Genomic DNA, 27,476 nt, shown 5'->3' with positions numbered 1-27,476 from the left:
TATTAGTCACTATCTACGCAACCGATAGGGTATTTTACTTTCATATTCATTTGATACACTCCCATCCCCCAAACCCAATGTCCTAAAACCCCACTCTCTCGTTCAGGGCTTAACAGTAACAACTAACAATCTCTCTCTCTCTCTCTCTGTGTCTCTCTCTAACCCATGGCCGCCATTTTCTCAACCCCCAAGTTCTCCCCCACAGCCACAACTTCCATTTCCCCACTAAACTCCATAACTCCCCACCACCACCACCACCACTCTCCTCTTCATTTCTCCCCAAAACACTCATTCCCTTTCACCTTAAAAAAAACCGCCATCTCCTGTTCCCACCCCCAACAATCCCCATCAGACTCCACTCCCACACCCACACCTTCCCCCCGCCGCCGCCCCAATTACATCCCCAACCGCATCTCTGACCCCAACTACGTCCGCATCTTCGACACCACTCTCCGCGACGGCGAGCAGTCCCCCGGTGCCTCTCTAACCTCCAAGGAAAAACTCGACATTGCCAGGCAGCTCGCCAAGCTCGGCGTCGACATCATCGAGTCCGGCTTCCCCGCCGCCTCCAACGACGATTTCGAGGCCGTGAAGACCATTGCCAAGGAGGTTGGCAATGCTGTCGATGCCGATGGATACGTTCCGGTCATCTGTGGCCTCTCTCGGTGCAATGAGAAAGATATTCGGAGAGCCTGGGAAGCTGTCAAGTACGCTAAAAGACCCAGGATTCATACCTTCATTGCCACCAGTGCTATTCACATGGAATTCAAGTTGAGGAAGACCAAAGAACAGGTCATTGAGATTGCAAGGAGTATGGTGAGTTTTGCAAGGAGCTTGGGCTGTGATGACGTCGAGTTTAGCCCCGAAGATGCTGGGAGGTTTGCTTTTCACCTTGCTTTTTCAGTTTTCTGAAATGGGTTTGTGAAAAAAAAGTGAGATTTTAAAATGCTAATCGCTACTATAGCTAAGTGATCCGACTTATTTGCGAGACTGCGTGCTAATCGTTTTTTTCAAAAAGCGGCAACTTTTTACCATTCTCCCGTAAACAGTATATTTATGCACTGTTTTTGGGTTCACATACTTTACTAGTCACTTTTCCGGTTATTATTTATATATTTAAATATTATTTTGTTACAATATTTTCAGTTTTGTTAAAATTGAAAACATTGTAATAAAATAATTTTTAAATGTGTGAATAGTATCGTAAGATCTATTTTTAATAAAAAAGCTGTTAAAAAGTGAAGTTTATAAGACCTGTGAATGGTGTGCTGAAAAGTCAAAACATGTTGCTAAAAGAAAAAAGAGGAAAGAAATGCAAACATGGATCCGCAAACGCGGATCCAAACGGATACTAAAGGGTAACTTGCTCTGCATTGTTGTAAAATTTGCAAATGGGTAACTTTTGTACTTATTTTAATGGAAATGCCGAAATGGGAAACCATTTTTAATTAATGGTTGGTATTGGGGCAAAAAGAGTAGAATAATTGAAAAATGACTTGTTTTTTCTCGGGACAGTCTTATCAGTTTAAGTGTTCAATCGCTTAGCTCGACTTTGTTTTCTACACTTTCTCCACATGTTAGTTTATTGTGAATAAAAAGAAAGGTTGTACCTAGTGCGTAAGGCTCCCACTTTTGCATGGTTTGGGAGAGGTGATTGATACACAATTGTGAATGGGGTAGCTAAGAAAAAATGTTCATTGTGAATGGTTTTCATTTTGTACATGAGAGGTTTCCAGATTTCTCATTTGTCATTTTTTTATTGCAAACTATGATAGAGTTATTGATGTGTTGCTATTTGTTGTGCTTTAATCTCAATAAGATTATAGACTTCTAGCAAACCAAAAAATGAGCAAGAAACACTTTTTCATGCGGTTCCACGAGCAGTACAAAATCTTGGAATTCTCTAGTAGGTCAAACAAGAGTGGTCTTTTTTTGGAGATCTCTGAGTATCATAATGGGGCAAGACGTGGCTGTTTGTGTGTCCCGGAAGGGAGGAATAAGGGCGGTTGGGCGTTCTTTGAATTGAAGTTACGTGAGTTCTTCTTGGGAAAACCGGCTTCTAGACTAGGGAAGGAGGTGGCTGCTGGCGGTGGTGGGCCTGAAAAGTCCACCGGTAATTCAAGGAATCAAGATTGGAAAAATCTTAATGGAGACGTGAAATCAGGAAGGAATTTATGTCTGGCAAATCAGTTTCCAAATATTCCTGAGAACTTAAATCAGAAGGAGAGTTTTGGGGGATTTCAAATTTTAAATAAACATTCTATTAATAGACCCTTACGTGGCCCTTCTGCCAAATGGACCCAGGCCCATTTTTCCTTGAAAATTACTGTTGTTTTAGATGGGAATTCTCACCGTAAAGTCCACTGGAGTAATTTTGTTAAACCAGAAAGGGCTAAGATGGGCCCTGTTTGGTTAGAGCCCGGGCTGACTTGTGATCAAGCTCAGCGGGCTAAACCCACTAAAGCCCACAATGAATTCATTATGAATATGTTACGTTTGACTGAAAGAAGTACATGGGAGGTGGGAGAAGGATCGGGGTCACTTGTTTCAGCCGAGAAGGGTCTGAAGCTGTCTCCAGGAACCGGCGAGCTAGATGGGGGTCTCCCAAGGACCGATGGGTGTGTGGATGGTTTTGTAAATCATGCTTCGTCGACGGTTACCCAGATAAGTGAAGGATCGAACCCCCAAGGCTCAGCCGAGAAGCCTTTGATGATGGCTCCGGGTACCGACGAGATGGGCGATGCCCTTACAAGGTCCGATGGGTGCGGTGGTAAGGTTGGGGCTGTTGGTGGCCTTCCAGTGGACCCTATATCAAGCGGGGCTGAGGTGGGTTGTATGGATTTTAGTGCGAGAGTCGCCGATGGTTCAGGAGAGGACTTTCCAACCTCTGGGGCTGTCCTTAACTCCGATGGGCAACCTGTCATTGCTGAATCATCAGCTTCCCCGTCTCTACTGGACTCTGGATTTTCCGATATGCTCCATCACCATCAGATGCTGGGTAAAAATTGTGTCTATCCCCTTTCTGAGCTGGGATTTGATTCTAAGAATGATGAAATCTTGCTACTGGACTGGGTCAACACCATGAGGTCAGGTGAGGATGAGGATGTTGGGAATGCATTGGATTGTGTGCCTCTGGCTAAGTGGGATCCCCAAGGGGGTATGGAATTAGTATCAGAGGAGGCTGCTTTGGATGATTTTCTTGAGGGGGAGGATCTGGAACCTTCAGTGTGGGTGAAGAGGAAGATCAAAGGCTTTGGTAAATTCGTGGGTTTTCCTATTGACTCATTCGAGCAGCAGTGCATTGCTTTTTTTCAGAAGCTTGAGAAAGTGTGGGAAAAACAAGCCACAGTAGGTAGTTTGCGTCGTAATGCATCCTCTTCAAAAAAAGGAATGAGGGAATTGAGGAACTTAATCTCTTCCATAAATTATGAGGGGCAATCTGGTCGACAAACCAGAGAGAGTGAGAATTTCTGCGGGGTGGGCTCAGTTAGTTGTCCATGAATTTGAAACTCTTATCTTGGAATGTGAGAGGATTAAACAATCCTCATAAGAGGGATACGGTGAAGAATTTACTCAAGGAGTGGAAGTGTGATGTAGTGTGTTTCCAAGAAACCAAGTTGGATTCTGTCAATCTTGCTGTCGTGAAAAGTCTTTGGAGTAGCCCTTTTGTTGATTGGGAGGCTTTGGATGCTATTCATACAGCAGGGGGGGTTCTTCTAGCTTGGGATACAAGGGTGTATAAAAAAATAGATTGTATGGTTGGATGCTTTTCTGTTTCTGTTTTGTTACAGGCTGTGGTAGACGGCTTTGCTTGGATATGTACAGGGGTGTATGGTCCGAATGCTAATGGTCTTAGGGATGCTTTGTGGACTGAACTTGATAGTGTGAGAGGGAGGTGGAGTACTGCTTGGTGTCTTTTTGGTGATTTTAATATCATCAGATACCCAGCAGAGCGCCTTGGTTGTTCTTCTTTCAGTCCAGCCATGTTTAAATTCTCGGACTTTATTGAAAGGAATTTATTGGTTGATATACCTTTGGTGGGGGGTGAGTACACTTGGTTCCGTGATTCAGAGAACCCTTCTATGTCTAGAATTGATAGAGTGCTGGTATCCACTGATTGGGAGGATCATTTCTTGGATGTGATTCAAAGGCCTCTTCCTAGAGTGATTTTGGACCACTGCCCTCTTCTTGTGGAGGCAGGTGGAATGTCGAGGGGTAAGTCTTCTTTCAAATTTGAGAATATGTGGCTTAAGGTGGAGGGTTTTGTGGATCTTGTGAGAGGTTGGTGGAATGGATACCATTTTGTGGGACCTCCTAGTTATGTTCTAGCTTGCAAATTGAAAGCTCTTAAAGGAGACTTGAAACATTGGAATAAACATGTCTTTGGGGATGTGGCTTTTAAGAAAAAATCCTTGCTGTCTGAACTTCTGGAACTAGATTTGAGAGAAGGGATGCAAACTTTGTCACCGGCAGATAATGCAAGAAGGGTTGAGATAAAGGCTGATATTGAGTATTTAGCTTCTTTGGAGGAGATTTCTTGGAGGCAGAAATCGAAGGCTTTGTACTTAAAAGAAGGGGATAATAATACTAGATTTTTTCATAGACTTGCTAATTCTCATAGACGTACAAATACTATGAGAGGTGTGGAGGTTGAGGGCATTTTGTATGAGGATGAGTTTGCAATTCAGGATCAAGTGGTAGGTTTTTATAAGGCCTTGTATCAGGAGACTGAATCTTGGAGGCCCACTATTGATGGTTTAGAGTTTGCAAATTTGGATGAAACCGATCGGATTGCTTTAGAAAGGGAGTTTGAGAAGGAGGAGATCCTTGCAGCCCTACAGGAGTCTAAGGGTGATAAGGCTCCCGGTCCAGATGGCTTTACTATGGCTTTCTTTCAAAAATGCTGGTGTGTTCTTGAGAAGGAGATTTTGGCTTTTTTTGCAGACTTCCACAAAGAATGTATCTTTGAAAAATCACTCAATGCCACCTTTCTGTGTTTGATACCCAAGAAGCTTAATGCAGTCAATATTAGAGATTTCCGCCCAATTAGCCTGGTGGGTAGTTTGTACAAGCTACTTTCAAAGGTGTTGGCACATAGACTGCGTTGTGTGTTGGATAAACTTATTTCCAACTCCCAAAATTCTTTTGTTGGGGGAAGACAGATACTTGACTCTGTTCTTATTGCAAATGAATGCTTGGATAGTAGATTGAAGAGTGGTATTCCGGGTGTGATTATTAAATTGGATATTGAGAAGGCTTATGACCATGTGAGTTGGAGTGCCCTATTTTACCTTATGGAGAGGATGTGTTTTGGGGAGAAGTGGGGGAGATGGATGAAGATGTGTATTTCTACTGCTCGTTTTTCTGTCCTTATTAATGGGTCTCCTGTTGGTTTCTTTGGCAGCTCTCGTGGTCTTCGCCAAGGGGATCCTTTATCTCCACTCCTATTCTTATTGGTAATGGAGGTATTGAGCAGGTTGTTGAAAAGGACAGAAGATGGAGGCTTTATCAGTGGTTTCCAAGCAAATCCCAATACACATGGAGGTTTGCATATTTCCCACCTTTTGTTTGCTGATGATACTATTCTCTTTTGTGATGCATCAAAGGAACAATTATTACATATTCGTATGGTTCTAATTTTCTTTGAAGCTATCACAGGACTGAAAGTAAATGTTGGCAAGAGTGAGATTGTGCCGGTTGGTGAGGTTGGGAACTTGGATGCTTTAGCTCGTATCTTATGTTGTAAGGTAGGCTGTTTACCCATGTCTTATTTGGGGATGCCTTTGGGGGCACATTATAAGGATCCCTCAATTTGGAACCCTATCATTGAAAGGATGGAAAAAAAGCTTGCAGGTTGGAAGCAGTTATATTTGTCAAAAGGAGGTAGACTTACTTTATTGAAGAGTACTTTATCAAGCCTCCCTACTTATTATTTATCTTTGTTCACTATCCCACAACATGTGGCGGACAGATTGGAGAAAATTCAGAGGGATTTCCTTTGGGGGAGATCTAATGAGGTCTTTAAATTCTCACTTGTTGCTTGGGAGAAAGTTGTGTGGCCAGTGGAGTCTGGTGGCTTGGGGATCCGGAAAATTGGGCTGTTTAACCAAGCTTTGCTTGGGAAGTGGCTCTGGAGATTTGGAAATGAGGTCACACGGTTATGGAGGCAGGTTATAGCTTCCAAATATGGGGAGGCCAGTGGGGGATGGTATACTAGAGTTGTTAGAGGGACTCATGGTTGTGGTATGTGGAAGAATATTAGGAAGGGGGCTGAGAGTTTCTTTGGTCATGTGTTGTATGCGGCAGGAGAGGGTTTTCGTATCAGATTCTGGCACGACCCTTGGAGTAGCCCTACTGCCTTGAAAGATTTATATCCAGCACTGTTTGCTATTGCGGTGAACAAGGAAGCTATGATTTCAGAAATGGTTGATTATGATTTGGATGGGGGTGGTAGAAGCTGGAATTTATGTTTCTGTCGTGCATTTCAAGACTGGGAGACAGGGATCTTTTATGATTTCTTTACATATATCTCTTCTAAGTTACCTAGGGGGGGTGATGATACCATGATATGGCAATTGAATCGTAATGGTGTTTTTGATGTGCGCTCTTTCTATAATTCATTGCTAGCAGCTCCAGTGGTGTCTTTTCCTTGGAAGAGCATTTGGTGTGTTAAGGTACCTAAAAGGGTGGCTTTCTTCTTATGGACAGCTGCTAGGGGTGGGCTTCTTACTATAGACAACCTCGTTAAGAAGACATTACCTCTTGTGAATTGGTGCTGCCTTTGTCGATGTGAAGAGGAAACTGTGGATCATTTATTGATCCATTGTAAGTATGCTTATACTTTGTGGAGTGAAGTCCTTCGTTTGTTTGGGGTTCAGTGGGTGATGCCGAAGAATGTTGTTTCTCTTCTTACTGCATGGTGGAATTGGTTGGGGAGTCACACTTCAAAAGTGTGGAATATGGTTCCAGCTTGTATTATGTGGTTAATTTGGAAGGAGCGCAATGCCCGTACTTTTGAGGAAACTGAGAGATTTGTAGACTGTGTGAAGTCTTTGCTACTCAGGACTTTGTTTGAGTGGTCCCGGGTTTGGGGGTTTACGCATTGTCACTCTTTGTTTGATTTCCTTAATTCTGTTAGCCTTTCTATTTGATTGGTTTGTATTCTTTTCAGTGCAGTGAGTTTACTATCGTAAATTCATTGTGCTTTTTTTTTCTCAATAAAACTGTTATTATCTATCAAAAAAAAAAAAAAGATTGTTCTCTATAGTTGGTTTTTTTTTTTTTTTGGCCTAAATACACTGTTGATACTTGAATTTTAGATTGGTTAGCCCATGTGTGATTTAGTCTCTAACAAACTTAAAGTGATTGCTTTTAGTCCCTCACATGACGTGACATAACAGATGCGTCATCATTCCATAAAGGCTAAAATCGCTTATGGGTTAAATTTTAGGAACTAAGAATGTATTTTGGCCTTTATTCTTCATTAGATTAGAAAACCTAACAATCTTTTGTTTCTTTGAATCTACCAGATCTGATAAGGAGTTCCTTTATGAAATATTGGGTGAAGTTATAAAGGCTGGTGCGACAACTCTAAACATACCTGACACTGTGGGCATTACTGTGCCAACTGAATTTGGGAAATTGATTTCTGATATAAAGGCCAATAACCCTGGAATCGAAAATGTTATTATTTCAACTCACTGCCAGAATGATCTTGGGCTTTCTACTGCTAACACCGTATCAGTATGTCCATCTTTTCTTTTGCTCTGTTTATTCATCGGGAAAAAAAAAAAATTGCACTCATTTTTTGTTTCATCTGCTCAGGGGGCATGTGCTGGTGCGAGGCAGCTGGAAGTGACAATCAATGGCATTGGTGAAAGAGCTGGGAATGCTTCACTAGAGGAGGTAAGTACTGAATCATGTGACGTTCTGCAGAAAATGAATATCTAATTCTATGTGGCATGGATACTTGTAACAGGGAGACACATAAACTTATCCAATACTTCTAGCTAAATATATGATATTTTAGAATTGTGCATATTTAACTGAATATATAAAATGGGTTCAAGATACTTTGTTTTTATTGGTAAGTTACACTTGCAAATGATGGGCGTTGAAGCCATGACCTCACCCTCAACCTTGCTCTTACAAAGGAAGGGGGTGTCATTTGAGTTAGAGTTCATTATCTAAACTTTGACCAACTTTTAAATTAGGGGTACTTGAATGATAAAATTATTATTCCATAGAACTATAGAATATCAAACAATTTAACAAAAAATTGACATGCATATGAAACTTTGTATTTATTTATTGGTGTGTCCTCTTGCCACATATGTATAATCTCTTTCCATATCCTGAATTTGTTTCTATGCTTCCTATTTGTGAATGCTGTTACAAATAATTTATGAGAACATGATTCCTGTCGTACGCTAACCTAACACCAAATTATAATTGGTCATTAAATGAGGTCACTTTCATTAAAGGCCTTGCATATGAGCATTAGCGTCTCCCATTGCACCCTTAATTACTATCCTTCAGATGCCTCCAATATTATTATGGTGTGCCATAGAACATATGCTACTCACATATGTCTGAAGATATTTTAGGGACTTACAAGGCTTCTGGGCATCCATATTCACTTGGATCAATGTCCTCAAAAAGTAATTCAAAATCAAATGCATCTTGTTTCTGATCCCAATTTCTGTATGTCCATGTTTATATGTCTCTCTCTCTCTCCCCCTTGTTCTTCCAAAAATTCTCACTAATTAAAGTATACAAGCATTTTGGATGCCGTTGTCAGTTAGAAATTTGATGCAGGAGATTTTAAGATCAACGAAAAAGAAAAGAAGGCCCATTAGTTCATTGTTTTTTATTTATCTAATTTATGTTTTATTTATCATTATGTCATTAGTATTTTAAAAGGTCGTATGACTTTTAATGAAGTTGGATTGTCAGGATTAACTTGTTATATGTAAGATAAAGGGTTAGGATACTAGGGTTACTAAAGGCTATCATAAATAGCCTCTTTTGAGTCATTGTAGGCAACCTCTTCTTATCTGTGATTTGAATATTTGTTGAGCTCTCTGAGCCTAGAAATTGATATTTGGTTGTTCCAATTTCAATCTTATTATCTTTTTCTTTGCCTTAATCTTGTTTGTTGTTGGAATTTCTCCTTGAAGCCTTCTCCTGCACTAGATCTAGGCTCTCCTTACCATCATCAAATGGTATCAAAGCGAAATATTCTAGATCTAAGCCACATAATTTAGATTGGAGTCTAAGGTTGCAACTTTTTAGCTATGGTTGGTCATGGTAGAGGTCTTGGGGTTAGAAAAAATCAAGACCAACAGATGAAGATGGATGAGATAAGGTGTATGATTGAAAATTTGTTGTGAGTTGTACAAGTTCTTTAGCAACGAGAACCGGTGGGAACCAGTACAGAGATTTTAAAAGGCGACTGCACAGACTGAAAGTTAGTCTCAAGGATGAGTATGCTAATAGAAAATGAAAACTCCTTTCATGATGTTGGAACCATATAACATTTAAAATAAATAAATAAAACTTAATTGAAGAAAAGAGAGAGTAACACAAAGAACAAAAGCACACAGGCAGTGTGCTAAGGATCGGCAAAAAACAGAACTACAAAACATGAAAATTACAACAATTAAGCAAATTAGCTTAAGAAACAAAAGTAAAAGGCCCTGAGGCATTTGTCCACCCAAATAAAGTTTGGAGGAAAAGTAGCTTCAAGTTATAGATTGATCTCTCATTTCCTTCAAATGTACAAGCATTTCGTTCCTGCCAGATAACCCACGAGACAATGATGGATCATGTCCCAAATTGCTGATCTATGCTTGTTGAACTTACTAGGCCAGCTAGCTAAAAGATCCACAACCCCAGTTAAAATCCCCCCCAAAGCAGCTGAGCAGCTGACCAAAGGAAGAAACTAACCTTTGGTGGTACTTTTGGCTTCCATATGGTATTCCAAGGAAAAGAGAGTTGGGTATTAGAATGTAGGACCCTATAATAGGATCAAACATAAAAAATCTGCTTGGAAGAAGGTTTCAAATAGAGCTGATTCGCTGCATTACTTCTCATCAAACCAGAATATATCAAATCTAAGAACGTTGCAATTGATTCCAACTCCCAATCTTGTGCTGGACAAACAAAACTGACATTCTAGTGATAATTATCTCTTGAGGGAGACAACAATTATGCCACTGAAGCATCCTTGTTACAAGCAATGCTATACAATTCTGGGAAGCTATCCTTTAAAGAGAAGCCGCCATACATTCTTTTCCAACTGGCCAGGCGTCTCTCCATTTTCTCAAGCATGCCATTCCATATAATAGTTGCTTTAAAAGTGGAGGCAAGAGGGAGAACCATATATGGGAGGATCAGTTAATGTGTGCACTTGAATTAAAGGATGAAACTTTTGAAGGGGTTTGTGCCGTAGATTGGGATTCTCCACTAATTTATGAAGATTATCATGAAGAGTATAATCAAGGAGACAAGATTTGGCTTCATGATGATAGAAGGTCTTTTCTCTTTTTTTTTTTTTTTTTAATTTTTTTTTTTATTTTTTATTTTAATTTTTTTTAAGTAAAAATTTTATTAGAAAAGGAAAAGGGAAGACAAAGGATATAGACTAGCCCAATTCAAAGAATAGAACTCAAAAGGAAAGAGAATCAATAAAATTAACCAAAGACATTGAGGGGGTGCCGCCTAGAGCATACATCCAATCAAACAATGTCCGTAAAATGAACTCATTGATGACATAGGCAGGACGCCATCAAAGACCTGTCTCTTTCTTTCAAACCACATACATGATGCACAAGGCTCGCCACTCCTTGGCTCCTCTATGGCATTGAAACTGACCTCCCAACATTCCAACAGTTCAAACACAAAATTTGATAACTTTTCTGATCTTAGTGTAGAATGGACCTTGATATGTTTTCTGTCTCCCTGTATGCCATCTTGCATTCTTTATTAGCAAATTAAACTAAGCTGTATAAGATTATGCAGACTTGTTATGGTTTCTAACCAGGTCTTGTTTTTGGCATCTTTCATCCTTTTAAAATAAATTGTTTAAGCCAATGAGCTACAACTGAAGTGGAACTCCCCATCCCCCCCCACCTTTTATTTTTTTATTTTTTATTTATTTGAGAAAGGGTTCAATTATAAGGTTGTGGCTTCATGAAAGATTTTTTCATAGCTAATTTCTTCATATTCTTCTATATTGTTTCATTGTTCTCTTTGCCATTGATTATCCTTTTGTTGTTTAAAGTGCTCTAACATACTTTTGAAATATGCAGGTTGTAATGATCTTAAAATGCCATGAAGGGGATGTCTTGGGAGGTCTTTATACTGGAATTAATACACGGCACATTTATATCACAAGCAAGATGGTAATTTCTTCACTGTACAAATTACACCTATTTTTTCATTGTTGGTTGAATGCACTTTTGATACTCAAGGCATAATTGTTTAGGTTGAGGAGTACACTGGATTGCATGTGCAGCCACACAAAGCTATTGTTGGTCGTAATGCTTTTGCTCATGAAAGTGGTATCCATCAGGTACTTATCACTTATTATCTCTGTGACTGCAGTACTGCACCCTATCTGTTATAGCTCATTTTGAAGAGTTGGTAGGAAGTGGCTAGAAAAGCAATCTATTATCTATCAAGTTTTGCTCATGATTGGAAAACAAAATTGATCTAGAAATCTGAAGCACTTTACATTTTATATTGAACAACTGAAATAAAATTTATGAGGAGGCCTCTTTATGGCTCTCCGTGTTTTTATTTATTTTTTCCTTAATTTTTAAGAGGGGCGTTAGAGGTTGATATAGTTTTAGAAGGACTAGCTTTTGGGGGTTTAGTAGTCATACAGATGGATTTAGTTGGATAATTAAGAGATTTGAAACTCTTCAACCTGTATGGAAACCAGTAAGTAGGTAAATTAATTTTACAACTGTATACTGGTTATGGCTGTATGTGAAGTTAGTAAACTCATATCAGGTTTTTTAGAGGCTTCTGAATTTTTATTGCCAGCCCTACAAGACAGGTTATTAAATTGGTTAGCCTGGTCAAACTCTTACAGTCAAGTGTGTGTGTCTATATATATATATATATATATAAATGGGTTATATTAGATTAATCTTGATGTAACTCTTTGTCAATGCTCCACCCTATAATAACCTTTTTTTTTTTGTTGATAAGTAAGAGTAATTTATTAAAAAATTTAACAATAAGCTATAATAACTTTTTATTGGATTTATGTGTTGAAAATTCAATTGTTGGATTAAATGTTCTGTTTATGATTAACAAGCATGCAAAATATTGTGTCAGTTGGATCTTATTTACCATCTTATTGATGCTAGCTAATTTGTAGAGGATTCATAGGCAACCCAAAATTTTTGGGACTAAGGCTTTGTTGTTATTGTTGGATCTAATTTACTAGCCAATCCATAAACTCATGTTTTGTGTATGATTTTAATGACATAAAATTAAAATTTAATCTAATATATATATATTTTAGATGAGATAGTTATTGATCTATGATGATCATTTTGATATTTTGCAAGCCAAAAGATATAAGGAGTCAATATAATCCAACGGTGGATTTGATAAAAGCACATCCAACAAAAAGAGAAAAAGTTACGGGGTATAACATTGACAAAAGCTATACCAGCCTTTTTTAGCATCTAGAATCTTTTCCTTCGTTCAAGATCCCTATTTCTTTATTGGAATCAAAGAATTAATAGTTTTGTTCTGCACAAAATAGGAATGGACTAGGGTTATGAACTTATATTTTATAATCTAATGTGTGTGTGTATCAGGTTTGCATTATAAACAAATATCTCAAAACTTTTATATTTGTTTGTCTGCATTTGTAATTTATTTTTCCTCTTTCTTTTTTCTTTTTTTGGGGGGGGGGGGGGGGTTGTTGTAATTGAAACTTTAATTACAATAAAGCCATTTGTTTGTAGGATGGAGTGCTTAAGCACAAAGGCACATATGAAATAATAGCTCCTGAAGATATTGGTTACGAGCGATCCAATGAAGCTGGTATCGTCCTTGGGAAACTTAGGTATTGCTGTGTTTCATTATGGAAATTTTTTATTTGTATCAGCCATAGTTCATGTATTTCAACTTCATTAGTTCCCATTAAGAGAAAGATAATTTTGTTATCCCCACCAAATTTTGTTACCATTCTGAGACTATGGTGGATTTCTTCCTTTCAAGTTTTGTAACAGCATAACTTATCAAAAAAAAAGTTCTATAATAGCATAAAGAAGATTGGGGGAACTAAATAAATATTCCAAACTGCTCATCTTTTATCTGAAAAATTTGCCTCTGATTTAGTAGTTCTTTTGGATTAGCTTATCGACCCTGTCTAAATAATAAATAAATGATCCTCAACTATCAATTACTTGCTCCATTAGCAGAAATAGACATTAATTCTTAATATTTTCTGTTTTTTTTTTTTTTTTTTTTTTTTTTTTTTTTTTTTTTTTTTTTTCATAATGTAGTAAAGTACTTTTATTTATGTTGGTTGTTTTAGTTATGTCCATGGGTGTATCATGTATGTGAGCAAAAGTTATTGAGAATTTTTATTTTTAATATGAAATGACACTATTTTAATATAAATTTTTGGTTCATACATTTTGCTGGCACAGTGGACGCCATGCCTTGAGAAAGCGACTTGAAGAGGTACTCTACTGTTTGCATCATTGTGCCTTGTTTTTGGTTTATGATATTCCTTTTCTTTGCAGTTAAGCATTTACACTTCAATCTTCCTCATTTTTCAGCTTGGTTATGAGCTTGACAACGAACAACTTGAGAATATATTTTGGCGTTTCAAAGCAGTAGCTGATCAGAAAAAGGTGAGTAAGAGAAAGAGAAAGGTGGTCTTTATTTATTTATTTTTAAAAGTATATTTGAGTTATGGTTTGAGCTCTGACTTTTATGCATTTCTGTTTATAACTTCTCTGACAAAAATAAAAGAAATCTGAATTTGATTCAATTTTAGAAATAATAGTAATTCCCAGTCCACCCATTGGAAGGAGGGAGTGAAGTGCCATTTGAGTTAGAGGTCATTGGCAGAAGGATAAGAAAAGTACAACATACTCAAACTTTTAATTGGTTAATTGGCCGATTCTTACAGAGGAACATAGTCTGATTTCTGGTTTCCTGCATAGTGAGAAAAACTTGCATACATGTTTTGTGATGAAAGGAAAATGAAACTGTTGCTATTTATCATTTAAGGACTAGATTTTAGTCATTTTACTGCACTTCTTATTGACCATACTACCCACTCTTAATTGTGGGTTGAGGCCAAGTAAAGCTGAAATGGGTTACAAGGCTTTGTGAAGCCCAACGCATCTCACGAAGCTTCTATTGCTTAGAATGAGGCAATGGGTCGACGTGCTGAGTCTACGAGGGAGGTCGACATCACAGGTGGTTGTGGACTTCACGCTGAGGAGTCACTGGCGCCGATGGCTGAGGCCAATACAGAGCGAAACCACTCCTCAAGGAAGGCGATGAGCTCATTTGTTTGTGAGACCTCGGCTGGTCACACCGAGAAGATAGGTCGACCCGCAACGTCATCGGCGGTGACCCAATGCCTTGTTTCTGATGGGTCTCAGGCCGAGGACTCATCGGCGACACTGGATAGCGCCGATGCAGCTCTAACCCACTCTACGAGGACGAAGATGATGCCTGTTCCTCAAACTGAGAACATGGGTTGCTTGGCGAAGACATTGGTGGAGGTTGAGGGTCCTGTTTTCGATGGGTCTTACGCCGATGAGCCTCCGATCCTACTGGGTAAGGGAGAAACAGAGGGTGATAGGGCAACAAATGGTCTTGTGTTATCCGATTATGTTCTGAGTCTATCGAGAGTTGGGACTGCGGATTTGGGTATTCAGGATGGAGATGAAGGTGGTTGGGTTGATTGTGCAATTAGTGCAAACATGGGCTTGGGTGATGGGGATTGCTTCTCCCCTTTGATGACTATTAATCCTCTGGGGTTGGTTGTGTCGGATGAGTTAAATAGTAATAATGAGGTGATGGGGTTTGGTAATACTTTGAATATTTTTAATTGGGTGAAACATAGGATCTCTGGTTTCAGTAAGATGATGGGGCTTTCTTTGGGTTGGCATGAGAAGATGTGTATTATGCTCTTACAAAGGCTTGAGGGGGAGATTGAGGCTGCCAATTTGATGCACAGGAGAGATGCAGTCCACTGAAAAGTTGTCTCCAAGGATAAAGGGAAGAGGGAGTTGAGGAATTTGATTTCTTCGGTTAATTATGATGGTAGATAGTTTTCTTTGACTGCAATACTAAGATTGTAGCAAGGAGTTTACAGTTTTTATGAAGTTAAAAATGGTGTCATGGAATGTTCGAGGATTGAATGATTCGCGGAAATGTTTGGTAGTTAGAAATCTACTACGTGAGTGGTATTGTGATGTAGTCTGCCTTCAAGAAATTAAGCTTGCTGGCATGGATAGACAGTTGGTTTGTAGCTTGTGGAGTTGCCCTTATGTAGATTGGGTGGTTTTGGATGCAGATCAAACAGCTGGTGGGGTTTTGATGATGTGGGATAGGAGGGCTTTAGAAAAGTTGGAGGTAATGGTAGGTCACTTTTCCATGTCAGTTTGGTGGCAGGGTGTGGGGGATGGTTTTATTTAGGCATGCTTTGGGGTTTATGGCCCGAATAATAATAACTTGAGGGGGCAGATGTGGGATGAGCTGATTGGAATTCAGCAACTTTGGGAAGTTCCATGGTGTTACACAGAAGACTTCAATATCGTTCGCTTCCCAAGTGAATGGTTGGGGGGATCGTGCCTTACTACGGCTATGGAGAATTTTTTTGAGTTCATTGAGGAGCTTAATTTGATAGATTTGTCATTGAAATGAGGGAGTTATACTTGGTCTAGTGGTTTGGATCAGCCTTCGATGTCAAGGATAGATAGGGCTCTAGTTTCTCATGATTGGGAGGATCACTATTCATTTGTGATCCAGCGGGTTTTACCTCATCCTATTTTAGACCACTTCCCTATATTAGTGGAGGCAGGAGGGATATTGAGGGGGAAGAGTCTTTTTAGGTTTGAGAACATGTGGTTAAAGACGGGTGGGTTCACAAATAGGGTTCATTCTTGGTGGAATCGATATTCCTTCTTAGGTACTCTTAGTTTTGTGCTTGCCAAGAAGCTGAAGGCTTTGAAAGAAGATATTTAGTGGAACCGCAGTGAGTTTGGAAATGTAGGTTGTCAAAAGAAAGAATTGTTGGAGGCCTTGAAATTATTGGATGTTAAGGAAGGGGAGTATGGCCTTTCTGAAGTGGAGATGGGCGAGAGGGCTATGTTGAGATCTCAAATATAGAACTTTCTCTCTTTGGAAGAAGTCTCGTGGAGATAGAAATCGAGGATGCTATGCGTTAAGAAAGGAGACAACAATACCAAATTCTTCCATAAGGTGGCTAATTCTCGGAGAAGGTATAATCGTATTAGTATGTTGGAGGTGGATGGGGTTATGTATGAGGATGAATTAGAGATGGCGGACCAAGTTGTACAGTTTTATAAAAACTTGTACAAGGAGACAGAGGAGTGGAGGCCTTTTATGGAAGGTTTGGAGTTTGATTAGATAGAGGGAATAGAGAGGGATTGTCTTGAATGGAGGTTTGAAAAGGAGGAGATTCTTCTAGTTGTCAAAGAGTTGGAAGGGGATAAAGGTTTAGGTCCTGATGGTTTTACAATGGCCTTCTATCACCATTGTTGGGGAGTTGTGGAAATAGATGTCTTAGCTATATTTGAAGAGTTTTATCAACATAGTAAGTTTGAAAAATCTCTTAATGCAACTTTCATAGCCTTAATCCCTAAGAAGAACGATGCCTCCAATATTCGAGATTTTAGGCTTATTAGTTTGGTGGGGAGTGTATACAAGATCTTGGCTAAGGTTTTGGCAAACCGCCTGAAAGAGTTTTTGGATCAGCTGATATCCGAGTCTCAGAACAGTTTTATGGGTGGTAGACAGATACTTGATTCAGTTCTTATTGTTAATGAGTGTGTTGATAATAGGGTGAAGAGTAAGATTCCGGGGGTTATTTGTAAGTTGGACACTAAGAAAGCCTATGATCATGTGAATTGGGAGGCTTTTCTAGATTTGTTGAAGAGAATGGGATTTTGGGTGAGATGGTGTAGGTGGATCCGTACATGTATATCTACAGTCCAATTCTCTGTCTTGTTTAATGGGTCTCCAGCTAACTTTGTTGGGAGTTTGAGGGGGTTGAGACAAGGGGACCCGCTATCTCCTATGTTGTTCTTGGTTATGATGGAGGTCTTCATTAAGATGATGACAAGAGTTGAAGGGGTTGGTTTACTTTGAGGTTTTAAGGTTGACGGTAGACAGGGTGGAGGGGTATGTGTCTTGCATCTTTTGTTTGTGGATGATACGATTCTATTTTGCGATGCAAATGAGGAGCAGATTCTACATGTTCGGATGCTTCTTCTTTGTTTCTAGGCTGTGATAGGTTTAAAGGTTAATGCTTTGAAGAGCGAGATGGTTCCCATTGGGGAGGTTCCTAATGTCCATGACTTGGTAGAGATTTTGGGTTGCTGGATTAGATCTTTGTCTATGACTTATCTTGGTATGCCATTGGGAACGTCCCACAAGTCCCCCACTATTTGGAATCCTATCTTGAAGAAAATTAAGTGAAGGTTAACTGGGTGGAAGGAGATGTATTTGTTAAAAGGTGGAAAATTGACGTTGCTGAAGAGTATATTATCTAGTCTTCCTACTTACTTTTTATCTCTTTTTACTATCCCTACGCATGTGGCCAATAAAATTGAGAGGTTGCAAAGGGATTTCTTGTAGGGGGAGTCCAAGGCACATTTGGTGGGATGGGACAAGGTGTGTACACCTCTGGAAAATGGTGGGTTAGGAGTAAGGAAATTAACTACTCTTAATAAAGCCTTACTAGGGAAATGGTTATGATAGTTTGGGGTTGAGGAGACGAGGCTTTGGAGAAGAGTTATAACTCTAAAATTTAGGGAAGAATGGGGGGGATGGACCTCCAAGCTAGATAGAGGGGTACATGGGTGTGGTTTGTGGAAAAGTATCTGAATGGGTTGGGAGGTTTTTAGCAAAAATATTCAGTTTGAGGTAGGGGTGGGGGATAGAGTGAAGTTTTGGATAGCTCAATGGTGTGGGGAGTCTCCACTTCAATTAAGCTTTTCGGGTGTGTATGGGATTGCTTCCAACAAAGAGGCATCAGTGGCTTCTTCTCTTGAACGGTTGGGGATAGAGGAACGGAGAAGCTGGGGTGTTCGTTTCATTCGGAAACCAAATGATTGGGAAATGGGTGGTGTGGATGAATTTCTCCGTACTTTGGGTTCTAATTTACTTCATAGTGAGAATGGAGATCGTATGCGATGGAAGTTGACAAAGAATGGGAATTTTGACATCCAATCATTTTGTAATAAGTTAAGAAGCCTCTTGCTCATTATCTTTCCTTGGAAAGGTGTTTGGAAGGTAAAGGCTCCTCGGTGAGTTTCTTTCTTTGTATGGATTGTTGTATGGGATAAGATCCTTACAGGTGACAATTTGAGGGGTAGAGGGATGGATTTTGTTGATTGGTGCATTATGTGTTGTTGTAATGGGGAGACAGTGGATCATTTGCTACTTCATTATGGTAAGGTTTACTAGTTATGGAGTTTGGTTTTTAGATCTTTTGGGATTTCATGGGTCATGCCAAGATCGGTTGTGGATACTCTCTTTGGTTGGTGGAATTGGCATGGAAAGCATTCGTCTAGTATTTGGAATTTAGCTCCGTTGTGCTTAATGTGGCGTCTATGGAGGGACCGAAATTGGAGGATGTTTGAGGACATGGAAAGTTTTGACGACCAGCTATTGGCTTCTTTTAGTGGCTCACTTTTACACTGGTCTAGGGCTTGGGGTCTCACTACTAGTGCTTCTCTCCCTATGTTCCTTAACTCTCTCCTTTGTAATTAGTAGCTTTTCTTTCTTTCTTTTTTTTTTTTTTTTTCTCTTCTTTCTTTGTAATTTTTCTCTGCCTTATGTTTTTCTGCATTATGTAGTGTTTTTGAATATAACTGTTAGAAGTTAAACTTGTTTTTAATTAATCTTTCATAAATAAGTGAGTTTCATAAGTTAATGTAGTGGGAAGTTTATTGAAGTTATGTATGGGATTTATGAATGTAAGAGTTAGAAAAATAAATGTAGTGGGAGTTACAAGGTTGGATGGTGTACTATATCCCATTCATCCATCAAGTTCTATGCAAGAGTTGAAGAGAAATACAAAGCTTTAAAGAGTTCTAACTCTTCCCTCTCCACACTCTCTCTCCCTTTATTTAATTTGTGAGTGTGAGTCTCTTCTATACACTAAGTAGTGTGAGAGTAAGTGAGGAAAGGCCCATCAGTATTTTGTTTTATTTCCAAAGTGGTATTAGAGCCAATTGATTTGTGGTGATAATGGCTATTGCTAATGGGATGGTGTTGTTCCAATTTCCTTGACTTACCAAACAAAACTTCGAAAATTGGAGTATTCGAATGAAGGCATTGCTCGGATCCCAAGATGCATGGGAGGTTGTGGAGAAAGGTTATGTGGAGTCACAAGATGAAGAATCTTTGACCCCAAACCAAAAGGAAGCCTTGCAAAAAGCTCGAAAGAAAGATCAACAAGCTCTTACGTTGATCTATCAAGGTTTGGATGAAACTATGTTCGAGAAAGTTGCAAATGCAACTTCATCCAAGCAAGCATGGGAGATTCTTAAAAACTCTCTAACGGGAGTTGATAAAGTGAAGAAAGTTCGCCTTCAAACATTGAGAGGCGAGTTTGAAGGTTTGCACATGAAAGAATCTGAATCTATTTCAGATTATTTTTCAAGGGTGTTAGCAATTGTAAATCAATTGAAGAGATATGGCGAGAACTTGGATGATGTTCATGTGGTAGAAAAAATCCTACGGTTGTTAACTTCTAAGTTTGACCATATCGTTGTAGCAATTGAGGAATCAAAAGACTTGGAGTCAATCACCATTGACTAGCTCATGGGATCATTACAAGCCCATGAAGAAAGGCTTAATAAGAAGAAGCAAGAGCCTTTGGAGCAAGTCCTACAAGCAAAGCTCACCTTGAATGAGAAAGGCTGGCATGAAAGTAGCCAAAGAGGCCGAGGACATGGATGTGGTAGAGGGAGAGGATCTGGAGGTAGGAATGGTCAAAACTCTCTCAATTATGAAGAGAGGGGTCAAAGTTCACAATCCACGAGATCATGGAAGAGGAAGTTTCTCAAGACCATATAGAAGAAGGTATGATAAGTCTAATATCAAATGTTATAATTGTCAAAAGTATGGGCATTATGCTTCTGAATGTAAAAATGCCGCTAACACTATTGAGGAGAAAGCTAACTATGTTGAAGATAAAAATGAAGAAGTGGAGCCAACTTTGTTGTTGGCATACAAAGGAGAAGACAAAGAAGAAAATGCTGCGTGGTATCTTGACTCTGGTGCTAGCAATCATATGTGTGGGAATAAAAGGATGTTTATGGAGATTGATGAATCGGTGGTTGGGAGTGTTACCTTTGGTGACTCATCCAAAGTTTCAGTGAAGTGGATAGGTAAAATTCTTATCCGTTTAAAGAATGGAGATCATCAATTTATTTCTAATGAATATTATGTGCCAAGCATGAAAACTAATATTTTGAGTTTGGGACAACTCCTTGAGAAAGTCTATGATATCCAGTTGAAAGATTGTAGTTGCTTAATAAGGATCATCGAAATAATGTGATAGCTAATGTGCCAATGACAAGAAATAGAATGTTCTTGTTAAATATTCAAACTGATGTTATTAGATGTCTTAAGGCTTGTTTTAAAGATTCTTCTTGGCTTTGGCATCTAAGATTTGGGCATTTAAACTTTGGAGGACTACAGTTGTTGACAAAGATGAAGATGGTGAGAGGATTGCCTTCAATTGAGCATCCTAACCAGCTTTGTGAAGGATGTCTCCTTGGTAAGCAATCAAGGAAGAGCTTTCCAAAAGAAGCTAGTACAAGAGCAACCAAGCCATTACAACTTATTCATACTGATGTGTGTGGACCTATAAAGCGATCATCATTTGGTAAAAGTAACCACTTTCTTCTCTTTATTGATGATTTTAGTAGAAAAACTTGGGCTTATTTTTTGAAGCAAAAATCTGAAGCATTTGGTGCATTTAAGAAATTTAAGGCATTTGTAGAAAAGTAGAGTGACCATGAAATTAAGGCCTTAAGATCTGATAGAGGAGGCGAATTCACATCAAATGAATTCAAAGAATTTTGTGAAGCAAATGGGATTCGTTGCCCTCTAACAGTTCCGAGGTCACCACAACAGAATGGTGTAGCAGAAAGAAAGAATCGTTCAATTCTTAATATGGCCAGAAGCATGTTGAAGAGTAAGAAAATGCCTAAAGAATTTTGGGCTGACGCTATAGATTGTGCAATCTATTTGTCCAATCGTTGCCCCACAAGAAGTGTACAAGGAAAAACCCCACAACAAGCTTGGAGTAGGAAGAAGCCTACAGTTTCCCATCTTCATGTGTTTGGGAGCATTGCATATGCATATGTACCAGATCGAGAGAGATCCAAGCTAGATGATAAAAGCAAGAAGTATGTGTTCATTGGCTATGATCTAAACTCTAAGGGCTATAAGCTCTATAATCCGAGCACTGGAAAAGTCATTATTAGTCGAGATGTGGAATTCGACGAAGAAGGCACATGGGATTGAAGCACCCAAGAAGAGAAGTATGATTTCTTTCCTCTATTTGAAGAGGAAGATCAAGGGAATGAAGTTCACAAAGAGCCTACCACTCCACCTCCATCACCAGTAGCATCATCTTCCATTCATGAAAGTCCATCATAATCATCTTTACTAGAAGGAAGTTCTAGTGAAAGATCAAGAAAAATGAGAAGTCTTTAGGATCTTTATGATTCAACAGAGATTACAGATGATGTAACACTTTTTTGTCTGTTTGCTGATTGTGAACCTACAAGATTTGAAGAAGCGGTGCGAGACAAAAAATGGAGAAATGTTGTGGACAAAGAGATCAAGGCAATAAAGAAGAATGATACATGGGAGCTTGCAACTCTTCCAACTGGAAAGAAGACAATTGGTGTAAAATGAGTGTACAAGTTGAAGAAGAATGCAAAAGAAGAGGTAGAGAGATACAAAGCAAGATTGGTGGTGAAAGGCTATCGTCAACAGCAAGGTATTGATTATGATGAGGTATTTTCCCTAGTTGCTTGTTTGGAAACTATACAATTGCTAATTTCTTTAGCAGCTTAGAATCAAAGGAGAATTTTCCAAATGGATGTAAAATCCGCATTTTTGAATGGCTACCTTGAGGAAGAACTTTATGTTGAGCAGCCTATAGGTTATGCTATAGAGGGGTAGGAAGATAAAGTTTTGAAGTTGAACAAAGCTCTATATGGCCTGAAACAGGCACCAAGAGCTTGGAATAGTTGAATTGACAAATATTTCTAGGTTAATGGGTTTTCTAAATGCCCACATGAACATGCGCTTTATTGTAAGATGCATAAAAATGGAGATATCTTAATTGTTTGTCTGTATGTAGATGATTTGATTTTTACAAGCAACAATCTAAGTTTGTTTGAAGGCTTCAAGAAAGCAATGATTAAGGAGTTTGAAATGATAGATATTGGACTTATGGCCTATTATCTGGGCATTGAAGTGAAGCAAATGGAGGATGGGATTTTTATTTCCCAAGAAGGTTATGCAAAGGATATTCTTGAGAAGTTTGAGATGTTAAATTCCAATCCAATTAGCACCCCTGTAGAATGTGGAGTGAAGTTGTCAAAGTATGACGATGAAGAGAAGGTTAATCCAACATTCTTCAAGAGTTTGGTCGGAAGTCTGAGGTATCTAACATGGAATCACCGACGATGACTCATTTAAAGACTGCCAAGAGAATTCTTCGCTATTTAAAAGGTACATTGGATTATGGATTGTTGTATACACTCTCTAAAGATTTTAAACCTGTTGGCTATAGTGATAGTGATTGGGCCGGAGACCTGGATGATAGAAAGAGTACTACTGGTTTTGTATTCTATATGGGTGATACTGCATTTACATGGATGTCCAAAAAGCAGCCAATCGTGATGCTTTCCACTTGTGAAGCTGAGTACGTTGTTGCTACCTCTAGTGTTTGTCATGCAATGTGGCTTAGAAGTTTATTGAAAGAGTTATAGATGTTTCAAGAAGAAGTTACAAAGATATTTGTGGACAATAAGTCAACACTAACTCTTGCAAAGAATCCAGTCTTTCATGACCAAAGCAAGCACATCGACACAAGGTGTCATTTTATTCGAGAATGTATTGCAAGAAAGGAAGTTCATCTTGAGTTCATGAAGTCACATGATCAAGTTGCAGATATATTCACTAAACCACTCAAGTATGACACATTCAACAAGCTGCGAGCCTTACTTGGAGTAATCAAGAAAACAAGTTTAAGTGGGGATGTTAGAAGTTAAACTTGTTTTTAATTAATCTTTCGTAAATAAGTGTGAGTTTCATAAGTTAATGTAGTGGGAAGTGTATTGAAGTTATGTGTGGGATTTATGAATGTAAGAGTTAGAAAAATAAATTTAGTAGGAGTTAAAGGTTGGATGGTGTACTATATAAACCCATTCATCCGTCAAGTTCTATGCAAGAGTTGAAGAGAAATACAAAGCTTTAAAGAGTTCTAACTCTTCCCTCTCCACTCTCTCTCCCTTTATTTAATTTGTGAGTGTAAGTCTCTTCTATACACTAAGTAGTGTGTGAGAGTAAGTGAGAAAAGGCCCATCAGTATTTTGTTTTATTTCCAACAATAACATCCTTATTACTTATTAAAAAAAAAAAGGCTTCGTGAATGAAGTAGATTCTGATATGGTTTTATTTGCAAGGCAGAAAGTTGCTGAAGTGTACAGTGTGTTGCGAAATTCTGGATTGCAACAATTTTGAAGGTTTTGGTTGTTAGATTAAGCTTAGGGCATACTGAATGCAAAGATTGATAAACTGGTTTTTAAGTTCAAAAATTGGTTAGAAGTTCTGTCTAAGGCTTTATTAACTTTAACGTAGAGGAATTACAAGATATAGGCCTCAAACCCACTTGCTTAAGTATAATAGCTAATGCGAGGTTTCATGCCACAATTCCTTGGCAGCTTGGAAAATTTTTTGAATTACTCTCTTTTAATTTACAGCGTGTAGCTATAGGCTTGTGGATAATTTTATTTGTTGTGGAACTGTGCCAACTGCGGAATAAGATAACTAATCATCAAACCAGGACACGAGACCCATGTCCAGATAACTTATTAATAACCAAAACTATCCATTTATTCTTCAATTTTCAAGGAGTTCCTTTTGGGCCAGAGATTTTGGAAGAGTCAAATTTAAACAAAACCATCAGCATATTGAAGTAAAAAGATCCAACGTAAGATTCAACAGTAAGTAAATTAGACTATGCTAAATACCAAGTGTGCCTCACATTGATCTTGGACTTAACAGTAAGTAAATTAGCTATAGGCTATACACACGCATACATACATATTTTGATAAATAAAAATAACATAGACTCTTGGAATTTGGATCATATTACCTGATTCTTTGGGGGGTTTCAATTGATAGCATAGTGGTAATGGCATCCTCTATGGACTGTGGTGTCTCATGAGTCATGTTTGTCATTTGAACCCCACCTCTGCCCTCCCCATCTATCTACCTATCTTTGAAAAAAGAAGAAGAAATTGATCCTTCGTTGAACCTTTTGAAGTTGGCATCATGTTTAGGTAATGAATTCTTTAGTGTACTAGCTTAGGTCTGGAGTGCCTGTTAGTGTGCGTGTGTCATAGACTCAGGTTTTAGATGACAAATTATCAGGTTGTTCTCTCTAGAAATTGATAAATTTAAAAACATTAATGCTCCATTTATTTCAATGGAAAACCTTATGTAAAGGTAGTTTTCCGTATTTTCTAGTGTCTAGTAGCATAAAAAAAAAAAAAAAAAAAGTTAAAGAAAAACTATCATTGGTCAATATAAAAAGTATGACTTATTTTTAGAGATCGTTTTCTACTAAATTTTTTTGGAAGAAACTCTATCTCACAAGCTAAATAAGGGAAGTTAGGAGATTGTTTTTCAACTCTTGCTACCAAACATAGGAAAATGAGATAATTTTATAAAAAATGCTTTTTGTAAAATGACTCATTTTCTAAAAAATATCATTGTTGAAATAAACAAAGCCTAAGTCTTTTTATTGTTGAAACTTGATTTGAGTTCTTGGTAGATAACTGTTTAGACATGTTTACATGTACCTGGCATCCTTGTTTCTGGTTCCATATTTATCCGCACTCTTATTTTTTTGCCAATGTCCCAGAGAGTTGCTGATGCTGACCTAAGAGCATTGGTATCTGATGAAGTTTTTCAGCCAGAAGTTGTTTGGAAACTTCATGATGTGCAGGTAAATAAATTTACTTTTCAAATTTTCTGTTCATTGTCCAATTTGGCTTGATGGCATTCCCTCCAATTGACATGAACATTATACACAGGTTACTTGCGGAACTCTGGGTCTTTCTACAGCAACTGTTAAACTCATTGATGCTGATGGAACAGAGCATGTTGCTTGTTCTGTTGGAACAGGGCCAGTAGATTCAGCTTACAGGGCTGTAAATCTCATTGTGAAGGTTTGAGATGAAAGTTAATAAATTTATATTATCTATAAGTTTATTTTAATTATTTATAATTATGTGAGGACTTATAGACAGCACTTACATGGGGTTACATCTCTCTAGCCAGTATTATGGGGGAGGGGGGAAAAATAGGATTAAGAATTAAGAATCCAATGATGATCTTTCTCCTGAAGAACCTAAATTTATGGTACTCATGGTATTCAAATAGTTGATTGTCTTGGGGTCTGTTTCAGCTTATTTTGTTTATTTGACTAGGTACTATTTTTTCAAAGCCTCACTTTTATCTAGGTACAGCTGTATTATTATTATTTTTTTTAAATTGAATAAACCAATTAAAAGAAGCTCATCAAAATCGACCGTTATACTCTCATCTAGATCCAAGTTCCTGCTTTGACAAGTTTGTGGTATACATGGGATTGATGCTAGTTAAGATAAGTAAGCTAAAAGAGAGATCAATTTGAGGAATATATTTTGAATCCTGATTTGTTTTTAGCAATTTATAAGCCAAAAATGGTCAAGGGATATACAAGTCACTAAAGCTTAAAATTGGAATTCTCCTTACGTAGAAAACTGTTTGTACAGGACAAACTTGAGTATCTTATGATTTTGATCAATTTTCATATTGTAAAATTTATCTTTGCTGAGGTTGTTCTCAATAATCTAGCACGAGTTGTGTTGTTAAGGATTCTTCTTTATCCCTTGTACCCAGGAACCTGTAACCCTTCTTGAGTACTCCATGACTGCAGTCACAGAAGGCATTGATGCAATTGCTACCACCCGTGTTCTAATACGTGGGGAAAATAGCCACGCATCTACTCATGCCCATACTGGAGAAACAGTATATCGCACATTTAGGTATGGCATATAATATATATATATATATATATATATGTATGTATGTATACACACACATATTACTCTTAGTGTAACTTTAAGCAATATTACATCACCTAATAAAATTTTAAATTGATATTTTGAAAATCCCATCATTGGATTACATGTTCTTTATATTTTTAATACCAATGCCAAATTTTGTTTCAATCAAATGTTGTTTACTATTCGATTCATAAACTCATATTTATGCATAATTTGAAAATACAAACATTTAAAATTTAAACGTTTGATAGTTGAGATAGTTATTGATTTATGACCATCTTGAAATTTTGCAATTATGGATATTATAAATAGAAAACGTAATCCAACGACAGATGTCAAAAAAAATATTGAATGATATAATTTGCTTAAAATTACATTAAATGTAACATGAACCCAACTATATATATAGGTTTTTCTTTTTATTTGGCATATTTGATTCTTTAAAATCCAGATTCATTGAACATAAAATCTGCCTTGTTTTTGTGCCAGTGGAATTGGTGCAGGAATGGATATCGTTGTTTGTAGTGTCAAGGCCTTTATTGGGGCATTAAATAAGATGTTAGGCTTCAAGGAAAAGCCCGCAGTTAAGACTCCAGCCAAAACAACCACTGTGTCTGTTTGAGGAGCTATGGGATGTCATCATATTTGCATGATGCGGATGCCTAGCAATCAAAGGTGGGATGAAGTATTCTGTTATAACTTGTGGCTGTTTCATTGTTATGAACAAGTTTCAGCGATAGGCCTAAGCAGCCTGTCATTGGATTTTGGTTGTACTTCAATACAAATGTGTTATTTGTAGAAATTTTGCTTGTATCTGTGGAAGGATTAATTTTGAGAATAGAGATGATTGGTTGTTTTAAAGCTAAA

General features: G+C 38.1%; 1 protein-coding gene across 1 annotated transcript; it reads left to right on the top strand.

Moving 5' to 3' along the window:
- The first annotated feature begins 137 nt into the window (after positions 1-137).
- On the top strand, positions 138-27,476 carry LOC115964036 (2-isopropylmalate synthase 1, chloroplastic-like). The gene is made up of 12 exons (XM_031083323.1): positions 138-878; positions 7,530-7,743; positions 7,825-7,905; positions 11,313-11,405; positions 11,489-11,575; positions 12,990-13,090; positions 13,680-13,713; positions 13,812-13,886; positions 25,421-25,504; positions 25,593-25,727; positions 26,443-26,588; positions 27,099-27,476. Exons 1-12 carry the CDS (start codon positions 166-168, stop codon positions 27,229-27,231), a joined length of 1,896 nt encoding a protein of 631 aa, XP_030939183.1. The 5' UTR covers positions 138-165; the 3' UTR covers positions 27,232-27,476.

This window comes from Quercus lobata, chromosome 10 (assembly GCF_001633185.2).
Source record: "Quercus lobata isolate SW786 chromosome 10, ValleyOak3.0 Primary Assembly, whole genome shotgun sequence".
Taxonomy (NCBI): domain Eukaryota; kingdom Viridiplantae; phylum Streptophyta; class Magnoliopsida; order Fagales; family Fagaceae; genus Quercus; species Quercus lobata.
This window is presented reverse-complemented; position numbering and strand designations above follow the sequence as displayed.